At 39.5% G+C, this 23,308-nt stretch overlaps 1 protein-coding gene across 1 annotated transcript in view; it reads left to right on the forward strand.

Moving 5' to 3' along the window:
• Window positions 1-23,308, forward strand: part of KCMF1 (potassium channel modulatory factor 1) — an 80,174-nt gene that overhangs the window by 39,902 nt on the left and 16,964 nt on the right. The window contains exons 2-3 of the mRNA XM_043468692.1: window positions 6,583-6,750; window positions 12,496-12,635. Coding sequence (XP_043324627.1) covers window positions 6,583-6,750; window positions 12,496-12,635 — 308 coding nt within the window. The remainder of the gene's footprint in view (window positions 1-6,582; window positions 6,751-12,495; window positions 12,636-23,308) is intronic.

Consider the following 23,308-nt stretch of genomic DNA (forward strand, 5'->3'; position numbering starts at 1 on the left):
GAGTCATTTTGAAATGTATGTTTTCTGGGAATTCCCTGGCAGTCCAGGGTTAGGAATTGGTGATTTCATTGCCATGGGCCTGAGTTCTATCACTGGTTGGGAAACTAAGATCCTCCAAGCCTCCTGCCCCATCCCACCCCCACCCCCCAAAGTATATTTTTTAACTTCTTAAACACTGAAAGACATTTAACAACTTTTGTGATTCAAGATCACTATTTTAAACAAAAAATATGTATTGCATTCAGACTATTAAACGTTATGTTAGGTAAATTCTCAGCAGGGTTTCTCACTATACAAGTAAAAGTAACTATAATTATCCGTGGTGGCAAGTATACTATATGGGATGTGTTTTGGTGATGAGTGTACTATGAATAAGAAGTCAGGGAAGTAAAAATATTTTCTCACATATAGTTTTCCATATATCCTGCTACTCCTTCTCATTGTAATAGCTCTGCCAATTTAACACTTCTAATTTGTCATCATAAGCTTTAGACAGTATCTGACTTGAGAGAAGATTCCATACCACCTCTCTCGATAGTAGCTCAGTTCAGTTCAGTTCAGTCGCTCAGTCGTGTCTGCCTCTTTGCAACCCCATGCACTACAGCACGCCAGGCTGATAGTAGCTCGGAGTCTCTAAAAAGCATGGAAGGGAAGCATGCATAGGCTTGCTACGGTTTCTCAGTAGCAATCCTATCTCCCTCTGCCCACACCTGTGATGACTGAACCTCATTTAGCTTAGAAAAGAACCCCAGATTTCTCAGAACAGAATCTCTTTTAAGTATATCTGTCAGAATTCACTTTATAACACAGACTAGCAAAATTTGCTCCCTTCCGGTCTACCCCAGGTGCTTTCCTAACAGGGAAAACAAGCCAGCTCTTCAATGCACAGTTCCTTGGTTAATAACAGTGTTCTACCTGGTCCCAGGAGGCTCAGGAAATCTGAAACAGAACATAATGTGGCATATGTAGAATGATGAGTTCCTTGATAGGAAGAATGAAATTGCTTCTGGTGATATTGATAAGAAATATTTACAATGCTGAAAACCAAAATTCCTATAGAAAAAGTATCATGTTATAATAGAAACAAGAGTTCAAATGTTGTCAAATAAAATATCACCTTAAGAGCCAAGGCTGTAGGACCACTAGATGATAGCAGTGAGGTCTCCTGGATTTAAAAAATGTTAGGTTTCATTTGCTCTATGCAATATGCATGCATGCTGACTCCCTTTGGTCATGTCCAACTCTTTGGGACCCCATGGACCGTAGCCTGCCAAGGTCCTCTGTCCATGGGATTCCCAGGCAAGAATACTAGACTTGCCCTCCTCCAGGGGATCTTCCCAACCCAGGAATCAAAATCATGTCTCTTATGTCTCCTGCACAGACAGAAGGGTTCTTTACTATTAGCGCCACCTGGGAAGCCCTTGTGTTAGATGGGACACTCCAAAAAGTTGGTGTTCAAACCTGAGCTTACCTTTCTGGCACCCTAAAGAGGTGTAGCTTAGTTCAGGCTACATTTTATTTGACCAAGTTATTATATCCTGTTAAATTAAACTTTCATTTGTAAACCTAAATAGGTACTTACCCTCTTCAGTATCTTCAGTGTTGTGCATCGTTGTGCTTGGAGGCTGCTTTGAATAGGCAAATTTTACAGTAGTCCCATGTTTTTGCTCATCATCCTTTCAGTGAGCTTTCTTTGTCCACACTGTTTATCCTTTTTTACTTCTTTTTCTCCATGGCATGTATCTTCTAACTTGTTTTATAACTTAGTTTGATTTTATTCCTGTCTTCACCCACTGTTTTAGGCTGTCATTCATTATTCTTTTTCTTTTTTTAAAATATTTATTTTGGCTGCACTGTGTCTCCTTTACAGCTCGCAGAATCTCCCTTGTGGCAAGCAGGCATCTTAGTTGGGACATGCCAGATCTAGTTCCCTGACCAGGAATGAACCAGATCCCCTGCATTGGGAGGCTGGAGTCTTAGCCACTGGACCACCAGGGAAGTCCCCATTATCTTTTAATTCATTCCGTAAAGGACTGTCTGATGGGCCTTTGGGTTGTTAACAGCATTTTTATTCAATTACAAAAACCACTGTAACAATTTTTTTACATTCTTCTGATGCTCCTGGGCAAAAGATGCCCCAGAGAATTGATTTGAATTGAATTGCAGAGACATAGTAATTGTACATGTTTAACTTGACTAGAATGTGAACAAAATTTGCAAAATGGTTTTGCTGATACATGTCCCCACCAGTAGCATCGAGGCCTGTCTGTTGCTCCTTGTCTTCACTAGCACTTGATATCAAGAGGCTTCTAGGATTTTGCACAGTCAGTCGATGTAAAATAATGGCTCATGGTGTTTTAATTTGCACTTATTTGATGACTAATGAGATTGAGCGTCGTTTCGTGTATCTATTGGTCAATTTTGTTTGCTCTTCTTTATAGTGCCTATTGAAGTGTTTGCCCATTTTCCTATTGGATGTTGGTCATTTTCTTCCTGATATATTTGAGTTCCTTAATGTATCCTGTATACCTAACTCTTGTCTGTCATGTATGTTGCATTTATCACCAGATTCTGGGCCTTGTCTTTTCCATCACTCTAGGATATTAAAACTGAAGGAAAAGTCATAATTTTAATGTGGTTGAGCTTATTGGGCCGTGTGTGTGTGTGTGTGTGTGTGTGTTAAGAAAATGGTTTCCTACTCTGAGTTTATAAAAATATTCCCCTATATTGTCTTCAGAGATTTTTCTCACTTCCCTTTCACACTTGTCTTTAAACTATCTGGAATTGATACCTGTGTGTGGAGCCTGTGGGTGAGATCCAACTCTATTGTCCCCATATATGGCAAGGAGATCACCTGTCTTGGTACCATTTACTGTCTACTCCCTCTTTTCCCTACTGATCTCTATTGACCTTACTGTCGTGACACACATTTCAACATGTGTGCATCTGTTTGTGTGTTAGTCACTCAGTCACATCCAACTCTGCAACCCCTTGGACTGTAGCCCATCAGGCTCCTCTGTCCATGGGATTTTCCAGGCAAGAATACTGGTTCAGTTCAGTTCAGTCACTCAGTCATGTCCAACTCTTTGCGACCCCACAGACTGCAGCACACCAGGCTTCCCTGTCTATTACCAACTCCTGGAGCTTGCTCAAACTCATGTCCATTGAGTCAGTGGTGCCATCCAACCATCTCATCCTCTGTTGTCACCTTCTCCTCCCACCTTTAATCTTTCCCAGCATCATGGTCTCTTCCAATCAGTCAGCTTTCGCATCAGGTGGCCAAAGTATTGGAGTTTCAGATTCAGCATCAGTCCTTCCAATGAGTATTCAAGACTGATTACCTTTAGGATTGACTGGTTCATAGGAAGCATCACTACAAACAAAGCTAGTGGAGGTGATAGAATTCCAGTTGAGCCATTTTAAATCCTAAAAGATGATGCTGTGAAAGTGCTGCACTCAATATGCCAGCAAATTTGGAAAACTCGCAATGGCCACAGGACTGGAAAAGGTCAGTTTTCATTTCAATCCCAAAGAAAGGCAATGCCAAAGAATGTTCAAACTACCTCACAATTGCACTCATCTCGCATGCTAGCAAAGTAACGCTCAAAATTCTCTAAGCCAGGATTCAACAATACGTGAACTGTGAACTTCCAGATGTTCAAGCTGGATTAGAAAAGGCAGAGGAACCAGAGATCAAATTGCCAACATCTGCTGGGTCATCGTAAAAGCAAGAGAGTTCCAGAAAAGCATCTACTTCTGCTTTATTGACTATGCCAAAGCCTTTGGCTGTGTGGATCACAACAAACTGTGGAAAATTCTTCAAGAGGTGGGAATACCAGACCACCTGACCTGCCTCCTGAGAAATCTGTATGCAGGTCAAGAAGTAACAGTTAGAACTGGACATGGAACAACAGACCAGTTCCAAATTGGGAAAGGAGTACATCAAGGGTGTATACTGTCACCTTGCTCATTCAACTTATATGCAGAGTGCATCATGCAAAATGCCAGGCTGGATGAAGCACAAGCTGGAATCAAGATTGCCGGGAGAAATGTCAATAACCTCAGATATGCAGATGACACCACCCTTATGACAGAAAGTGAAGAAGAACTAAAGAGCCTCTTGATGAAGCTGAAAGAGGAGAGTGAAAAAGTTGGCTTAAAACTCAACATTCAGACAACTAAAATCATGGCATCCAGTTCCATCATTTCATGGCAAATGGATGGGGGAAACAATGGAAACAGTGACAGACTTTATTTTCTTGGGCTCCAAAATCACTGCAGATAGTGACTGCAGTCATGAAATTAAAAGACACTTACTCCTTGGAAGAAAATCTAAGACCAACGTAGACAGCATATTAAAAAACAGAGACGTTACTTTGCCAACAAAAAGGTCCGTCTAGTCAAAGCGTAGTTTTTTCAGTAGTCATATATGGATGTGAGAGTTGGACCATAAAGAAAGCTGAATGCCGAAGAATTAATGCTTTTGAACTGTGGTGTTGGAGAAGACTCTTGAGAGTCTCTTGGACTTCGGGAAAATCCAACCAGTCAATCCTAAAGAATACTGGAGTGGATTGCCATTCCCTTCTCCAGGGGATTTTCCCTACCCAGGGATCAAATCTGGGTCTCCTGCATTGCAGGCAGATTCTTTACCATCTGAGCACCAGTTTAGGGGCTTTCGGTTCTGTTGCTTTGGTTAGTTTGTCTGTCTCTAAGTCAGTATCCTACTATCTAAATTACTGTAGCTGTGTTAAGTAAATCCCTCCATCTTGTTACCCTTCACGAATGTCTTGGCTATTTTTGACCCTTTGCAAATTGTGTAAAGATTTGAGTCAGCTTATTATGTTCCACAAAAAATTCTTTTGTGTTTGTTTTTTTTATTAGAATTGTATTAAATCCACCGATAAGTTTGGGGAGAATTGATATTTTATTATGTTGAACCTTCTAGTCAGTGAACCTGGTGTTTTTATTTTTTTAAAGCTATTTAGTGTCTTTGAACACATTTTTACTAATTTATTTCATAAAGGGCTGCATATCATTGGTTAGGTTTATTCATAGGCACTTTTCAGGAATACTACTACAAATGATGTAATTTGTTTATTGTGATAAAATATGCACAACATAAAATCTGTCATTTTAACCCTTTAGCATACAGTTCAGTGAGTGGAATTAATGCATTCACATTGTTGTGCAACTATCACCACTATCCATCTCTGGAATCTTTTCATTATCCCAAGCTGAAACCCGTTAAACAGTACTCCTTCTCTCCCCTTCCACCCAGTCTCTGCTAACCACTGTTCTGCCCTGGGTTTGGGAGGGGCTTGTTTTGTTCCTTGTGAATTTGACTAATCTGGGTACTTCATATGGGAGGAGGACATGGCAACCCACTCCAGTACTGTTGCCTGGAGAAGTCCATGAACAGAGAAGCCTGGCGTGCTAGAGTCCATGGGGTCGCAAAGAGTCAGACAGGACAGAAGCAACTTAGCACACAGCACGTGAATGCCTCATATAAGTCAACTCAGATGGCAGTTCTAAAATATACTTGTCTTTTTGGAATGAAAAATCAATCAGTATTTTATTAAATTGGTGTTTATGTTTGGCTACCTTGCTTAAAATACTTAATTCTAATAATTTAGCAGGAGTTTTCTACATAAACAGGCATATCACATGTAAATAAAAGGCTTTCTTGCTATTATACCTGCCCATTAAGTTTCAAATTTTGCATATCGAGATATTTGGTTCATTTTCAAATATGTTGGTTGCCTCTTCTTTTTTAGCTCCTCTTTTATTGTTTTGAGCTAGTGTTTTATATTCAGTTCTGCTGTCAACTCTGCCATTCTGATTCTGCTGCTTGTTCTTACAAACTTCTTTCTGGTGGTATCTAAGTTTTTGTTGGTATTTTGTGCATGAACTGTCATTCCTTGAAATTTTATTTCTGTCCGATGCTTGGTGCCAGTGCTTATTTAGAACTACTCTAAATTCTTAACCTGAGAACCATTTGGAAGTCTGAATTTGGATTTTTCACTTACTTGAAATCGGGACTGGTTTGTACTGATAGTTATAACTTTTCAGGGTGGTGGTGGTGGTGTTTTGTGCAGAGGGGATTTCAGGGGGCAAGTTTTGTAATCCTCTAAGGATTGCTAGCTTACACGTATAGTGAGGGTGTATCAGGGTCTCACCTTTATGAGAAATTGCCTGTTCAGACCCCACCATGTCAGACCTGGCAGGTCTTTGCTACCTGGGCTTTGTCCTGCAGTGCTGTGAACACGTAAGCCCAGACTTTCCCACGTAGTTGCCCACCCCCTGAGTGAGACCAGCTACTCACTCCTCTTTCACTTGACTGTTGCCCTCTTGCTAGTTCATCAAAACATTTTTAAAGTTTTCTTACATTTTGTTAAACATTTTAAGTTACTTCCATGAGAAGAGTAAATTGAGGGAACAGAAATTCATATCTGATTTTACATTGTTGTTTTCAGTCATTTTGGAAAAGAAATCTGGGGTTATATGTGCATCTTTTTATTTATAAAAATGAAATGAAGAGTGGCCTTTTACAGCTCCTAATTAATGATATTTCTTTTTTTATAGGTGTCAGCTGTGATGCATGTTTAAAAGGAAATTTTCGAGGTCGCAGATACAAGTGTTTAATTTGCTACGATTACGATCTTTGTGCATCTTGTTATGAAAGTGGTGCAACAACAACAAGGCATACAACTGACCACCCAATGCAGTGCATATTAACAAGGGTAGATTTTGGTACGTATTTAAAATTTTAGTGAATTATTATTTAGAACTTTGTGTACGTGTATGAGGAAGTAAAGGCAAAATGTTCTAAAACTATCCCCATTGCATAATGAGGCTCCAAATTCATTAAAAATAACACAAATCTTACTTTTTATTCTAAGTAATTTTTTCTCTTACAGTTTGCTTATGAAAGCCATTCACAAATAAATAGAGCTGGCAAAGTGTGAAATGAAAGAGTGCCTCTGTAAAGGACGAGTGAAGTTTAAATTGACTGTTCTTGCTAACAGTACAGAAATCTTCGTGCTGTAGTTATCAGGAAGCAGATTATTTGTACAGTTGATTAGAAGGCACTGTCAGTGCATAAGAAAACCTTTAAATGTTTCACGCTATAATTTCTTACCTAGTCAACACTTGTTATTATCTGTCTGACTATAGACATCTTAGTGGATGTGAAGTGGTAGTGTCTCGTGGTTTTGATTTGCATTTCTCTGATGGCCAGTGATGATGCTGACCGTCTTTTCTAGTGCTGGTCAGCCACCCACATATCTGCTTTGGAGAGATGTCTGTTCCAATCCTTTGCCCATTTTTTAATTGGGTAATAGGTCTTTTATTATTGAGTTTTCATAGTTCTTTGTGTATTCTGTATATAAGTTCCTTACAGGTGAATGATTTGCAGAAATTTTCTCCCTTTCTTTGGGTTGTCTTTTCACTTTCTTGATTAAATGTTTTGAAGCACATAAGTTTTGATTTTGATAATGTTAAGTTTATCTGTTTTTTTCCTTTGTTGTGCTTCTAATGTCATATATATAGGAAACCATCACCTAATCCAAGATCATGAAGATGTAAAAATATGTTGTAAAAATATGTTTTCCTCTAAGGTTTTATAAGTTTAGTATCGACATTTAGATCTTTGATCCGTTTTGATTGAATTTTTGTGCGTGGAATGAGGTAGAGGTCCAACTTCATTCTCTCGCATGTGAATATCCAGTTGTCCCAGTGTCATTTATTGTGAAGATCCTCTCCCCAGTGAATTCTCTTGGCATCCCTGTTGCAGAACAGCTGACTAGAGCGAAGGGGACAATGGGGTGATGTTAGTCAAAGAGTACAAAGTTTTGTTATGCAAGATGAGTAAGTTCTGGAGATCTAATGTATAGCATGGTGATCATCAGTTCAGTTCAGTCGCTCAGTCGTGTCCAGCTATTTGCGACCCCATGGACTGCAGCACACCAGGCTTCCCTGTCCATCACCAACTTCCGGAGCTTACTCAAACTCATGTCCACTGAGTCAGTGATGCCATCCAACCATCTCATCCTCTGTCGTCACCTTTTCCTCTCGCCTTTAATCTTTCCCAGCATCACGGTCTTTTCCACTGAGTCACTTCTTCACATCAGGTGGCCAAAGTATTGGAGTTTCAGCTTCAGCATCAGTCCTTCCAATGAATATTCAGGACTCATTTCCTTTAGGATTGACTGATTTGATCTCTTTTCAGTCCAAGAGACTCTCAAGAGTTTTCTCCAATACCACAGTTGAGAAGCATCAATTCTTCGGTGCTCAGCTTTCTTTATAGTCCAACTCTCACATCCATATATGACTACTGGAAAAACCATAGCTTTGACTAGACGGACCTTTGTTGGCAAAGTAACGTCTCTGTTTTTTAATATGCTGTCTACGTTGGTCTTAGATTTTCTTCCAAGGAGTAAGTGTCTTTTAATTTCATGACTGCAGTCACTATCTGCAGTGATTTTGGAGCCCAAGAAAATAAAGTCTGTCACTGTTTCCATTGTTTCCCCCATCCATTTGCCATGAAATGATGGAACTGGATGCCATGATTTTAGTTGTCTGAATGTTGAGTTTTAAGCCAACTTTTTCACTCTCCTCTTTCAGCTTCATCAAGAGGCTCTTTAGTTCTTCTTCACTTTCTGTCATAAGGGTGGTGTCATCTGCATATCTGAGGTTATTGACATTTCTCCCGGCAATCTTGATTCCAGCTTGTGCTTCATCCAGCCTGGCATTTTGCATGATGCACTCTGCATATAAGTTGAATGAGCAAGGTGACAGTATACACCCTTGATGTACTCCTTTCCCAATTTGGAACTGGTCTGTTGTTCCATGTCCAGTTCTAACTGTTACTTCTTGACCTGCATACAGATTTCTCAGGAGGCAGGTCAGGTGGTCTGGTATTCCCACCTCTTGAAGAATTTTCCACAGTTTGTTGTGATCCACACAGCCAAAGGCTTTGGCATAGTCAATAAAGCAGAAGTAGATGCTTTTCTGGAACTCTCTTGCTTTTACGATGACCCAGCAGATGTTGGCAATTTGATCTCTGGTTCCTCTGCCTTTTCTAATCCAGCTTGAACATCTGGAAGTTCACAGTTCACGTATTGTTGAATCCTGGCTTAGAGAATTTTGAGCGTTACTTTGCTAGCATGCGAGATGAGTGCAATTGTGAGGTAGTTTGAACATTCTTTGGCATTGCCTTTCTTTGGGATTGAAATGAAAACTGACCTTTTCCAGTCCTGTGGCCACTGCTGAGTTTTCCAAATTTGCTGGCATATTGAGTGCAGCACTTTCATAGCATCATCTTTTAGGATTTAAAATGGCTCAACTGGAATTCTATCACCTCCACTAGCTTTGTTTGTAGGGATGCTTCGTAAGGCCCACTTGACTTCGCATTCCAGGATGTCTGGCTCTAGGTGTTGATCACACCATTATGGTTATCTGGATCATGAAGATCTTTTTAATATAATTCTTCTGTGTATTCTTACCATCTCTTCTTAATATCTTCTGCTTTTGTTAGATCCATACCATTTCTGTCCTTAATTGTGCCTGGTGGCTCAGATGGTAAGCATCTGCCTACAATGCAGGAGACCCAGATTTAATCCCTGGGTCGAGAAGATCTCCTGGGGAAGGAAATGGCAGCCCACTCCAGTATTCTTGCCTGGAAAATCCCATGGACAGAGGAGCCTGGTGGGCTAAAGTCCATGGGGTCGCAGAGAGTCGGACACTCTGAGCAACTTCACTTTCACTTGCATGAAATGTTCCCTTGGTATCTCTAAATTTCTTAAAGAGATCTCTAGTCTTTCCCATTCTGTTATTTTCCTCTATTTCTTTGCATTGATCACTGAGGAAGGCTTTCCTTTCTCTCCTTGCTATTCTTTAGAACTCTGCAATCAGATAGGTATATCTTTCCTTTTCTCCTTTGCCTTTCGCTTCTCTTCTTTTCTCAGCTATTTGTAAGGCCTCCTCAGACAACCATTTTGCCTTTTTGCATTTTTTTTTCCTAGGGAATGGTCTTGATTACTGCCTCTTGTACACTGTCATGAATTTCCGTCCATAATTCTTAAGGCACTCTGTCTGTCAGATCTAATCCCTTGAATCTATTCGTCACTTCCAGTGTATAATCGTAAGGGATTTGATTTAGGTCATACCTAAGTGATCTAGTGGTTTTCCCTACTTTCTTCAATTTAAGTCTGAATTTGGCAATAAGGAGTTCATGATCTGAGCCACAGTCAGCTCCCCGTCTTGTTTTTGCTGACAAGAAGCTGTATAGAGCTTCTCCATCTTTGGCAGCAAAGAATATAATCAATTTGATTTCGGTATTGACCACCTGGTGATGTCCATGTGTAGAGTCTTCTCTTATGATGTTGCTGGAAGACGGATCATAGTTATATGCTGTTGTACGGTGATCATAGTTAACAATATTGTGTACTGGAAATTTTTGAAGAGGATAGATCTCAAATCTTCTCAACACGTATAAATACATACACAATGGTAACTGTGAAGAGGTGATAGAAATGTTAATTAGCTTGATTGTGGTAATCTTTTCACAGTATACACATATGTCAAAACATTGTTGTATACCATAAATATATACAGTTTTATTTGTCAAAGTATATCAGTAAAGCTGTTAGAAAAGAAAATCAATTGACCCTAAATGTCACTTTTAATTTCTGGACTCTGAGTCTGTTCCCTTGATTTGTATGTCTGCATGCCAATACTAATGTGTCTCAGTTACATAGTAAGCTTTGGAATCATAAAGTATGAGTCTTCCAACTTTGTTCATTTTCAGGCTTACTGTGGGTATTGTCAATTCCTTGAATTTTTTGTGAATTTTAGAATCGGCTTGTCAAATTTATGCAAAGAAACCAACTGGGATTTTGATAGGAATTGTTTTGTATCTGTAGATCAGTTTGGTAGTAAGTCTGCTACCCTGTAATGCAGGATGTCTTTCTGTTTATTTAGGTCATCTTTCGTTTCTTTCAATGAAAGTTTATAGTTATCAAAGGATAAGTTTTACACTTCTGCTGTTAAATGTATTTCTAAATGTTTTATTCTTTTTGCAACTGTAAATGGAATTTAAAAAATTTTTTCTTTTGGATTGCCACTCCAAGTTACAGAGAAACAATTTGTTTCTGTCATAGATCTTTTGTTAAAAAAAAAAAAACTAACAGAAGTTTGGTAACATGTCTGCCTTCTGTATACATGGGTGATGCCCAGGAAAACAGTAACTCCCTGAAATGGCCCAAGCCTTCATCTTAAATACCATCTTTAGCTAAAGACGAAAGAAGATTTGGGGAAGCTGGGTGGGGAGAAGGCCAGTTATAGGAGGTAAACAAGGGTAACTTTGTTTTGCAGAGTTAAGTTGTTACATAAATCCAAATCTTTGCCTCTCCTTTGATAGCGGTTTCTAGAGGTTTAGCGCTGAACCTCTTCTCTTCCTGGTATGGAAAGGTAACTTCTCAGCTTTCAGAGCTTCTCCTGTGTCTGCTGCTTTGTTTTGTTTTTATTTTTATTAAAGTATAGTTGATTTACAGTGTTGTGTTAGTTTCAGGTGTACATTGATGTAAATCAGTTATGCGTATGCGTATGTTCACTCTTTTAGATTCTTTTCCCATATAGGTCATTACAGAGTATTGAGTAGAGTTCCCTGTGCTATACAGTAGGTCCTTATTAGTTATCTATTTTATATACAGTAGCGTGTATATTAATCCTAGTCTTCCAGTCCCTTCTCCCCAGGTATAGATCTTGTATCCTGTAATGTCACTGAGCTCATTTATGAGTTCTGCTAGTTTTTTAGTGGATTCATTAGGATTTTCTCTATACAGGATCCTGTCATCTGCTAATAGAGAGTTTTACTTCTTTCTTTCCATCTGGATGCCTTTCATTTCATCTTCTTGCCTACTGTGATTAGATTCTCCACTAAAATATTTAAGTACATTTATCTTCTCCTACCCCAGATTCACTTGGCACGTCTTATACATATAATAAATGGTCAGTCGATACGTAATGGGTTTAAGTATTTTTAAGGTAGTCGAAATCTCCCAAAAAATGAAGAAATCTGTCATATAATAAACACTTTCTTTCATTTTTTCTCCTCACAGAAATGATCCTGTCCTCTTAAATTAGGTATTTGTTTCCTGTTAAATAATGAGATGTTTGTAATGAAGTGATACACTAAAAAAATAGGTGTATGTGGTCATCATGTCTGACTCTTTGTGATCCCATGGACGGTAGCCTGTCAGGCTTCTCTGTCCATGGGATTTTTTAGGCAAGAATACTGGAGTGGGTTGCTATCTCCGTTTCCAAGGGATCTTCCTGACTCAGGGATTGAACCCAGGGAGAATCCTAAGGGCAGAGGAGCCTGGTGGGCTGTAGTCAGTGTGGTTGCAAAAGCATCAGATATGACTGAGCTACATTTTTCTGTATTTTTTAAAAATTGGTAATTATTTCTCAATGCAGTTCCACTCTGTCTTTCAGATTTGTACTATGGTGGGGAAGCTTTCTCCGTAGAGCAGCCACAGTCTTTTACTTGTCCCTATTGTGGAAAAATGGGCTATACGGAGACATCTCTTCAAGAACATGTTACTTCTGAACACGCAGAAACATCAACAGAAGTGGTAAGTGAAGCAGCCTTGTGTCTAAATCATCTGGTAAAGTACATTATTTCTAACACAAGATAGAGCCCTGTGACTGTGTTCTGCCTCCTTCTAAGTGTACTGATACTGTTTGCATGATAATTGTTAAAATTATCTCTTAACGGCAACTTTTACACATCCTGGGAAGCTGCATGTGTACAAGATGGTGCCCCCTTCTTGTCCCCACTAGCCTTTCTTTCCCTGTTGCTGCTAAAAGCACAGTGTGGCATCTTAACCAAGTTCAGGAGCCTTTAGTAAACGCTTGGTGAAAAGGCTTAAAACACCCCGACTTGAAACACACCTCTCTCTCTCTCTCTTTTTTAAATTTACTTAGTTATTTATTTATTTATGGCTGTGTTGTGTCTTTGTGGCTGTGTGGGCCTGCCTCTAGTTGCAGCGAGCAGGGGCTACTCTCTAGTTGGGGGTGCTTGGACTCCTCAGTGCAGTGGCTTCTCTTGCTGTGGAGCACGGGCTCAAGGGCTCGCAGGCTTCAGCAGTTGGCAGCTCCTGGGCTCTAGAGCACAGGGCCAGTAGTGGTGGAGCACGGGCTTAGTTGCTCCATGGCATTTGGGATTTCCCAGTCCAGGGGTCAGACCCGTGTCTCCTGCATTGGCAGGTGGATTCTTTACCACTGAGTCACCAGGGAAGCCCAGCACATTGCTTTTTATAGTATTCTTGCTACCTGGTTGATTTCTCTTCTGAAAGGAAACATTCATAAGGATATTTTAAAATCTTTAGTCACATATTAGGTAGTAATCCACTGTCACATCCTACTGTAACATATCATTGACCTTACTTGGTTTTCATCAGACCATATCTCTTGCTTCATAGGTCAAAGCTTTGAGCCCTTAGAAATTCCTCCTACTTTGATCTTTGCCAGTGGCCAGGGACTCAGAATAACACACCGAGTCTTGCCTTGAAAACATTGTAGATATTTTACCTAACATCTGAGTCAGCATATTTGCAACTTCAAGAAATGATGTGTCACCCCCAAAGAGTCTGCTTCCCTCATTTCCCATTGGTACTAGTAGATAGAGTGAGCCAGGAGAGCTGGGCGTATAGGATGGGACTTGGAGAGCGTGGGCATAAACAGCCCTACACTGCTCCAGTGCAGAAGCCCCTGAATGTACTCAGAACACATTAAGGAAAGTTAAAGGCAGAACCAGATGTTTGAGGTCAGCCAGAGCCCCTCTGGGTTGTAGAGTCCCTGCTTAGCCACTGTCGTATTCCATCTCTGCTATAGCCCTGCTGTTACAGCTGTGAGGTTCACTCTTATTGCCACGTACACTGTTAATTTGATGTTAAAGTCGTTATAAGGTTTATAGTCCAAACAGTTGGTAAATTTCCATTATGTAGTTCTCAAATCAAATTTTACTAACAGCTCATAAGTGCTCTCATCTACACCTTGCGGAACCTTAGAACACTATTGTCACATTTGACTTAATTTGTTCTTTTTATTCTGCAAAGGTGATTTTGCTTCCTTCTGGAACAGTCCTAGATAACAGTGGGAAGAATGGTGATTTGACTGCGTGTCTACCCTGGTTGCATGGAAAAGTTGGAATAATTTCTCTTTGGTTTAAATTCTGTTATGTTTGAATATTTATTTACCATAATAAGGCAGGGTTTCCCAGTTGTAAACCAGGCATTCTTAAAGTCATTGTATTAGCCAATAGACCCTAGTATAGTACTGTACTTTCATCACCCCACTGGGGCAGGACAGTGTGTCCATTTTCCATATCTAAAATTGGAAGTCCAGTGAAAATTCAAGTCCCTTCCATGAGTGAAAAACTCATTGTTCATTTTTTAAAATGAGCATTAACCACCAGCAGCCTTGCCTTTATGTTTCCAGAAAGTAAATATAATTTATTTATAGTCTTTTGTACCTACCTGATACACGTAGTTTGAAAATTAAATACCATCTACACAATGGTTTTGTGGTCTGTCTCTCAGAAGTTGTATTCAATTATATACCTTGTTTTAGTTCCCCAACTTTGGGAACATAGCTCAAGGCAGTGGCCATACTATTTCTTTCATATTCGTACATGTGGAATACTTTAAGGATTTCTCCCTCCTCATCAGCTCTTAGTCTGCATGAACACTGCATCTACCTCTGTTCCCATTCATAGAATACCAGACATTTCAAAGTGAAAAGTAGCAAGCAAACAAGAATCTTTGGTACGAGTGTGCTTGATTCTTTGAACCAAGTAGGTCGTGTCCCAGATCCAGGGCTGCATTCAGCAGGTGTACCACATGTGGCATGCTGCCGGGGGTCTGTGCTTAGGGATCACCGCTGATAACATGCCAGTTAAGTATTTTGAATGCCTCTAGGTATATATGTAAAGCATGTGATGTATTACAGTTATATGTAAATATCCACCTGATTTTACTGTGTCCCTCTCAACACCCTCCCTCCCTCTGTTCTGCCAAGTCATGGTAAATCAAACATTTTTGAATTCTGGAGTTCAGTAGTGACTCATGTCATTCTGGTAGGTAAGGAATTAAGAGTCACATAATAACTATCTCCTTTTCTCTTCCTACTTATATTTTTCTTTCTAAATGCTCAATGTGCTGTCCTTCTTTGCCCCTGCATTTACTGCACCTATCCTCTGCACCACCAGCTTGTACTGTCCTCTGGGACCTCACTTCTCTAACCATCATCCCTTTGAAACGTTTAGGGGCAGGAGGGTATATCACTGCAAATGTTACTGTCATCATTAGTGAGTGTTCGCTGATACCTGGCATAGCTAATACAAAAGTCTGTGGAAGGTTAATAGCTTTGTAGTCCTTCTCTGTATTTTTGCCTCTTTTTTTTCAACTTGGGACCCTAAGGCCCTCACCTAAGATTCGCCTCCCTTCTTAAGGTTAATTTCCGATTATACTTGAGCTTTTGCTGTGAGGATATGGAGGATTCTTCAAAACTAGGTATCATGAAAAACAACACGTGACATAGAATGCATAGTGAAGCTGATTAAAATTTTACAAGCGAATTGGGTATAATCTCAAAAGTCTTTTTATAAACACCAAATCTGATAAACAGTGTGATTTTTGAAATTAAGTGCAAGTTCTTAAAAACCCTAATAATTATGAAATCAGGTAGATTGGGACAACCAACTAGTTTTTGGTTGTGGGAAGAGGTAAAAATGGAAGTAGTATGTAATTATCAAAATCTATCAGCTGGTAGTAGAAGTGAGCACTAGAGGGCAAATGGGATTGCAAACGTGAAGGATCTGCTGAGGAGGTGGCCAAGGAGTGTGGAAGAAACATGGTAGGAAAGCCTTGAACATAAAAACGTTAAGTGTGACTCCTGATAGTTTTCTTAAGTCTCACATTTGCTGACTAGCACTGCAGCTTGTTAGAAAGCCTTCAGGGATTTTTACTGTTGTTTTTTAAGTGAAATGTAACTTTACCTCTCATTAATGATATATAATTAATCTTTCAGTTCTTTGTTTAATAAATTCTTGCAATTTTATACTAAGAATGTTACATTTTAAAAGGTAGAAGCACTTTTGGGTTCACCAAAGTTTTCTTCTCACTTCTAGAAATCTGTGTTGCAGTATATTAACGCTGTTCATAGTCGCATCGGTTCTCTAGTATTCCCTGCTGCAAGCTTTTCACATTCTGATTTTCATTTGGTTTACTCTTTGTTTTCTTCACCTCCAGAAAGGAGCATAGGGCAATCTCCTGCTTTGAGGTGCTCTTCATGCATGCAAGTGATACAGTCCCTCCCTTTTTAGTGAAGACCTATGTGTTTTTGTAATAATAGCATGGTTTTACTGTGTTCCATTTATACCAATTAGATAAAAAAGTAAAAATCAGAGAAAAAGAATGATTTTAGAAATTTTCCATAATCAGACTTTAGACAATTTTATTCTTCTGGAGAAACATAATGACATAAAAGGTCTTTTAAATCTTTTTTTAGTGAGTCAGAATAATCTGTTTTAGCTGATAATTTATTTAATATTTAGACAATTGAATGTCAATTAAAAGGAATCATAGAGCACAGAATAGAAATTATCCTCATTATTGTGGCATTTTGTGTATAAACAGTTAGATGCATTTGATTCCTAAATTAAACAGGCAGGAAAATATTAGATGAAATAAACTGCAAACCGAAATAATGTGACAGATATGGTTTATACATCAGGGCTATGAGAAGTTACATATTTTTTAGTTGCATATGGGACTTTTAAATTTTGACCATCAATGTAGTATCTGTATTTCATTGAAAGACCATTTTAATATGTAGATATATAGAGCTGATAACTTCCCAACACAAGTATTTCCTTATTAGAAGCAGTAATAGTGATGTAAGCCATAATTTTTACAAATCTGCTGATACAATCTTGTACGTTTTCTTAAATATTATAATTGACTATTTACTCTTATAAGCAGGTAATCAAGAAAAATAAGCATTTAAAAGCCAAATACACTTTGTTTTAAAAATAGGCTTTGACTGACTGTTTCTGCTTTTCTGTGAACTAACAATGGTATTTTACTGAATTAACATAGGACTTGAAAAATACCTCTGCTGCAGGCAACTATCTTGCTGCTGCTCAACTGCACTTAGATAGATTACAGAAGACTGGTATTTGGTACTTTTGCCATTTGTGCTTTTCATTACCTTTGATGCAGAACACTTTCTATTTTATAAATCACTTTTTTCTGTCTCTAGTATTTGGCTAACTTTGCACATTTTTAATAATAGTTATTTTGAGCACATTTACTTGTTTAAAATCAGACAGTAGTAATATTCTTGCTTATTGAGGGTGGTATCTTTTTGCCTTTTCATACTGTTCATGGACTTCTTAAGGCAAAAAAATTGGAAAACTGCTCAGCAGTGGCCACAGGACTGGAAAAGGTTAGTTTTCATTCCAGTCCCAAAGAAGGGCAATGCCAAAGACTGTTCGGCTTACCACACAATTGCACTCATCTCACATGTTAGCAAAGTAATGCTTAAAATTCTGCAAGCTAGGCTTCAGCAGTACGTGAACCACAAACTCCCAGATGTTCAAGCTGGATTTAGAAAAGGCAGAGAAACCAGAAATCAAATTGCCAGCATCTGTTGGATCATCGAAAAAGCAAGAGAATTCCAGAAAAACATATACTTTTCTGCTTCATTGACTACGCTAAAGCCTTTGACTGTGTGGATCACAACAAACTATGACAATTCTTCAAGAGACAGGAATACCAGACCACCTTACCTGCCTCCTGAGAAATCTGTATGCAGGTCAAGAAGCAACAGCTAGAAATAGACATGGAACAATGGACTGGTTCCAAAAGGAGTACATCAAGGCTGTATATTGTCACCCTACTTATTTATTTAACTTATATGCAGAGTATATCATGTGAAATGCTGGGCTGGATGAGGCACAAGCTGGAATCAAGAGTGCCAGGAGAAGTATCACTAACGTCAGATATGCAGATGACAGCAACCTTATGGTGAAAAGCAAAGAGGACCTGAAGAGCCTCTTGATGAAAGTGAAAGAGGAGAGTGAAAGGCTGGCTTAAAACTCGACATTCAAAAACGAAGATCATGGCATCTGGTCCCATCACTTCATGGCAAATAGTTGGGCAAATAGTGAAAACAGTGTCAGACTATTTTCTTGGGCTCCAAAATCGCTGCAGATGGTGACTGTAGCCATGAAATTAAAAAGACGCCTGCTCCTTGGAAGAAAAGCTATGAGCAACCTAGACAGCATATTAAAAAGCAGAGACATTACTTTGCCAACAAAGGTACATCTAGTCAAGACTCTGTTTTTGCCAGTAGTCATGTATGGATGTGAGAGTTGGACCATAAAGAAGACTGAGCGTCGCAGAACTGATGCTCTTGGACTGTGGAGGAGACTGTTGAGAGTCCATTGGACTGCAAGGAGATCAAACCAGCCAATCCTTAAGGAAATCAACCCTGAATATTCCCTGGAAGGACTGATGCTGAAGCTGAAAATCCAATACTTTGGCCACCTGATGCAAAGAACTGACTCATTGAAAAAGATCCTGATGTTGGGAAAGATTGAAGGCGGGAGGAGAAGGTGACCACAGAGGACCATATGGTTGGATGGAATCACCGACTCAATGGACATGAGTTTGAGCAAGCTCCAGGAGATGGTGAAGGACTAGAAGCCTGGTGTGCTGCCGTCCCTGGAGTCGCAGAGTCAGACACAACTGAGCGACTGGACAACAACAAAGGGTGATATAGCCGTTGGTTTCCCAGTAGATTTTTGAGTTGATATTGATAGCAGGGAAGGAAATGATAGGAGGCGCGTTGGGGATTCTAGGTTGTTCTAGGATAATTCTATTTATATGGGCGTCGTGATATTTTAAAAGATATTTCTATGAGAAATTAGTTCCTTTAGGTGATGTGAAGACCAGAAGGGGAGTCATTTAAAATATTATGAGAATCAGATGATGTAGCTTTTCCAAGAAAGTGTCATGCCTAGTATTTCAGAGTATGTTGTTACTGTGGGTAGGTTTTTTTTACTTTGTACCTTCCTGTGTGTTGAAATAAACTCCCATAGGGGAGATGAGTAGGCTGTTTTCAGAATGGGAAAAGAACCCAGTATGAAGGGGAGGGCTGGGAAGAGAGCAGCGTGTGTAGAGACGTTAGTTTTGAGTTCTTTTTTTCTTTGGCCACTGGTTTGATTTCTTCTTTGTCCTGTGAAACACTGGTTTGTCTAGTTCAATGTCCAGACAGCTAATTTCAAGGTAGTGCATAGTAATGGAGCTTCTTTTCGCAAGGCTTGCAGAAAAATTTGTAGAAAGCGTGGTATAAATTAAAGATTTATACATATATTTATATATATATAAATATATATTTTTATATATATATTTAAATTAAAGATTATATGTCAGGAGCACCCTGACAGCTGTTGGCAAATTGTAAGGTAGCTTGGAGGTTCCTTAAGCACTTTTCCACCTTGTCTCTTCTCCTCCTGGTGCCCCTTCTTTTCCCATTGTGCTCCTCAGGTTTAAAAAAAAAAAGAAAACTGGTTAAGAAAATTATTTAAAGATGCCAATCTTGGTATTCACAGCTGAGGTGATTTTTTTCTAAGAAATCCTACCAGACTCAGCCTCACTTGACATCATTAAGCTTCTGTCATTGTCAGACTCTAACTTAAACTCATTATAAGCAATGTAAACCCTAACTAACTTCAGTTCAGTTCATTTCAGTTACTCAGTCGTGTCTGACTCTGCGACCCTGTGAATCACAGCACACCAGGCCTCTCTTTCCATCACCATGTCTCAGAATCTACCCAAACCCACATCCATCAAGTCGGTGATGCCATCCTGCCATCTCATCCTCTGTCATCCCCTTCTCCTCCTGCCCCCAACCCCTCCCAGCATCAGGGTCTTTTCCAATGAGTCAACTCTTTGCATGAGGTGGCCAAAGTGTTGGAGTTTCAGCTTCAGCATCAGTCCTTCCAATGAACACCCAGGACTGATCTCCTTGCAGTCCAAGGGATTCAAGAGTCTTCTCCAACACCGTAGTTCAAAAGCATCAATTCTTCGTCACTCAGCTTTCTTCACCATCCAAATCTCACATCCCATACATGACTACTGGAAAAACCATAGCCTTGACTAGACAGACCTTGGTTGGCAAAGTAATGTCTCTGCTTTTAAATATGCTACCCAGGTTGGTCATAACTTTCCTTCCAAGGAGTAAGCATCTTTTAGTTTCATGGCTGCAGTCACCATCTGCAGTGATTTTGGAGCCCCAAAAAATTAGGTAGAGTCATTTGTGAGTTTTCACTAAAATTGTCTCTGACTTTGGGTCCAGCCTCCCTATACCTGTCCCCCTGTGGCTCGAAGGGGCTTACCAACACCACTTAACAACACGAGATGCCTCTTTCCTTTTCTTTCTCTAAGCCTGCAGGTGAAATACATAGCTTACCCCAGGATGGATGGAAACAGTAAAGCTTTGTTGTTGTTTAGTCGCTAAGTCATGTCTGACTCTGCAACCCCGTGGACTGTAGTCCACCAGGTTCCTCTCTCCAGGAATTTTCGAGGCAAGAATACTGAAATGGGTTGCCATTTCCTTCTCCAGGGATCTTCCCAACCCAGGGATCAAACTCAAGTCTCTTGCATGGGCAGGTGAATTCTTTATCACTGAGCCACCAAGGAAGCAACAATCAAGCTTACATTGGGGTTTTTCTTCTAAGTGTTCATGGACATAATTGCTCACATTCAGAGTGACCTGTGAACAGGATGAAGAAATGGAACTGCTCCAACCACTTTGGAATTATTTTTCATTATGGCTAAATTGATGTTTTTTCAAGTTTTATGAGTTCCCAACACAATCAGTATACACGTAGAATTTAAATTTATGTCAGGAAACATGTTTGAAACCAAAACTTTAATTATTCAGTACTTTTAAACCATAGATAAAAATGTAAGGGAAAACTGAGATTTTTATGTTTAACAAAAACTCCCTAACATTCTAAATGCTACTCTTTGGAAGCAGGCGACACATCGCTTCTCGGCCTTTTGGCTAAAATCAAGTGTGGAAGCAGGCGACAGTCTCAACCCAAGCGTTAAAATGGGAAAATGGAACTGAGGAGAAAAATAAATTCGGTATGAAGTAGCTCATACTTAATTATAAGTTAATTTGAGTGTTCCAGTGCAACAACAGAAAGCGAGATTATAATTGAGTTAAACAGTGTACTCCCTCAGCTCTTGAAAGAACCTGTATCTGTGTTGAACAGATGGCTAAGATGCACATAGCTACAAAGAAAATGCTTCTAGAGAAGGGCCCAAAGGTTTATTGCCCAAGTAGCACAGATTTTCCACTTTTTGTATCTTCTCAAAACAAAACTTCACCCTTCAGTCTTATTTTCATTATATATGCAGTTTTGATAAGATAGACTACTTTTAACTTGGCAAGAGAGCCAAAACCCTGGAGTTACCAGTTAGCCTTAGCAATTGTTAGCTCAGTAGACTGTCAGTTCTGTTTTTTGTATGAGGATTAAAAATGTAATGTGTGTAAGGGGTTTTGTGTGTCATAGTTTTAAATTCTGATAGCTTCTTCGGGATCATCATTTTTCAGTAAAAGAAACTTTGTTAAAAACACCCCCCTGGGGACTTCCCTGGTGGTCCAGTGGTTAAGACTCTGTGCTCCCAATGAGGGAGCCAGAGTTCGATTCCTGGTTGGGAAACTAAATCCCACCTGCATCAGTGAAGATCCTGAACAGAACAATGAAGATCCTGTACAGCCAAATAAATAAAAACAGAAACACCCCCATTGTACTGCAGATGACCAGAAAATCTGCCTTACAGAATAAGCCTAGGTTATTTATAGAGGTGAATTTAAGAGCCCCTTAAAAAAGAAGACATGAATTGTGTCCCAGACCTGCTGCTCAGATGCTTAGTCGTGTCCGACTCTTTGCGACCCCGTGGATTATAACCCGCCAGGCTCCTCTGTCCATGGGGACTCTCCAGGCAAAAATACTGGAGTGGATTGTCATGCTCTTCTCCAGGGGATCTTCCCAGCCCAGGGATCAAACCTTCATCTCTCACATCTCCTACATTGGCAGACGGATTCTTTACCACTATCACCACCTGGGAAGCCCCAGACATAAATTGTACCTAAATATTTACTCATACATATTTAATTAGTTAATCCATGTAGCAAAACTATACAGTATAACAAATATAACCAGTCAGAACTTCAACTTTACCCACTTATCTGGACTACGCAGCATAAGTTCTTTAACTTAACGGAAATTAGGACCCAGTTGAAAAGAGCAGCATAGAAAGAAGTGTGCTTATTGCGCTTCCAGGAATTGCCCCCATCTTAAACAACACACACAAGGCTTTACTTAAATGTTTTATTTGAATTTACTACATAATCTGTATCTATCTATCTATATATATATATATATATATATATTGTTTTAAAAAAAGGAAGACCCACGCCAACTTTTAAAAGAGGCTATTTTTGTAAATGTCCTTTAGACACCTGGTTTGGAACTCAGAGCATGATAAGCATTTAAGTTGGCAGAACACATCAAGTGGTGAACTTTGTTTTTTGTTTTTTTCATGAAGTGAACTTTAATTTCAAAGCTAGCTTGGGAAGTCCTAAGTAACCTTATGCTAGAAAGTTAGTGTAGTATTAACACAGGAGAATTATGTGTTCTTTCTTGTCTTATTATTGGAAGGAAGAAGCACATTCACATAAAGAAGAAATAAGCAGAGCTTTTCTGAAGACAGTAGAATTATGGCAGCAGACAGCTTCTTCACTGCACTTTCATTGTGCTTTAGAACTTGTAAATCCTCAGGGACAAGGATATTACTTGTGATCTTTTCGACCATGATTAACTTCATAAGTTGACTCACAGGTGTAATAAAGGAATGAGGAATGGAAAAGGAGTTTTCAAGAAATGACAGGGAAACATGGGGCAGGGGCTGCAGAAGGCCTTGTGTATGAGAAAAAGCGGGGGCGCCTGGGCAAAAGTTAACTGAGTTGTTAACTCTAATTGAGGAAACCGATAGAACACAGTGTTCACTTTACTCCACTTCTTTGCCCCCAGGCGGATAATGTCAGAAGAAAGGCTGTTCTAGGTCATGCCTGGGTCCGTTGTTAAGGACAGCTTGGACAAGGGAGCATTTGCTGGTCTTTCTCAAGATACTGTATGTCCTTGTATGTCCTCAGTGTGTCTCTC

This window comes from Cervus canadensis, chromosome 5 (assembly GCF_019320065.1).
Source record: "Cervus canadensis isolate Bull #8, Minnesota chromosome 5, ASM1932006v1, whole genome shotgun sequence".
NCBI classification, from domain to species: domain Eukaryota; kingdom Metazoa; phylum Chordata; class Mammalia; order Artiodactyla; family Cervidae; genus Cervus; species Cervus canadensis.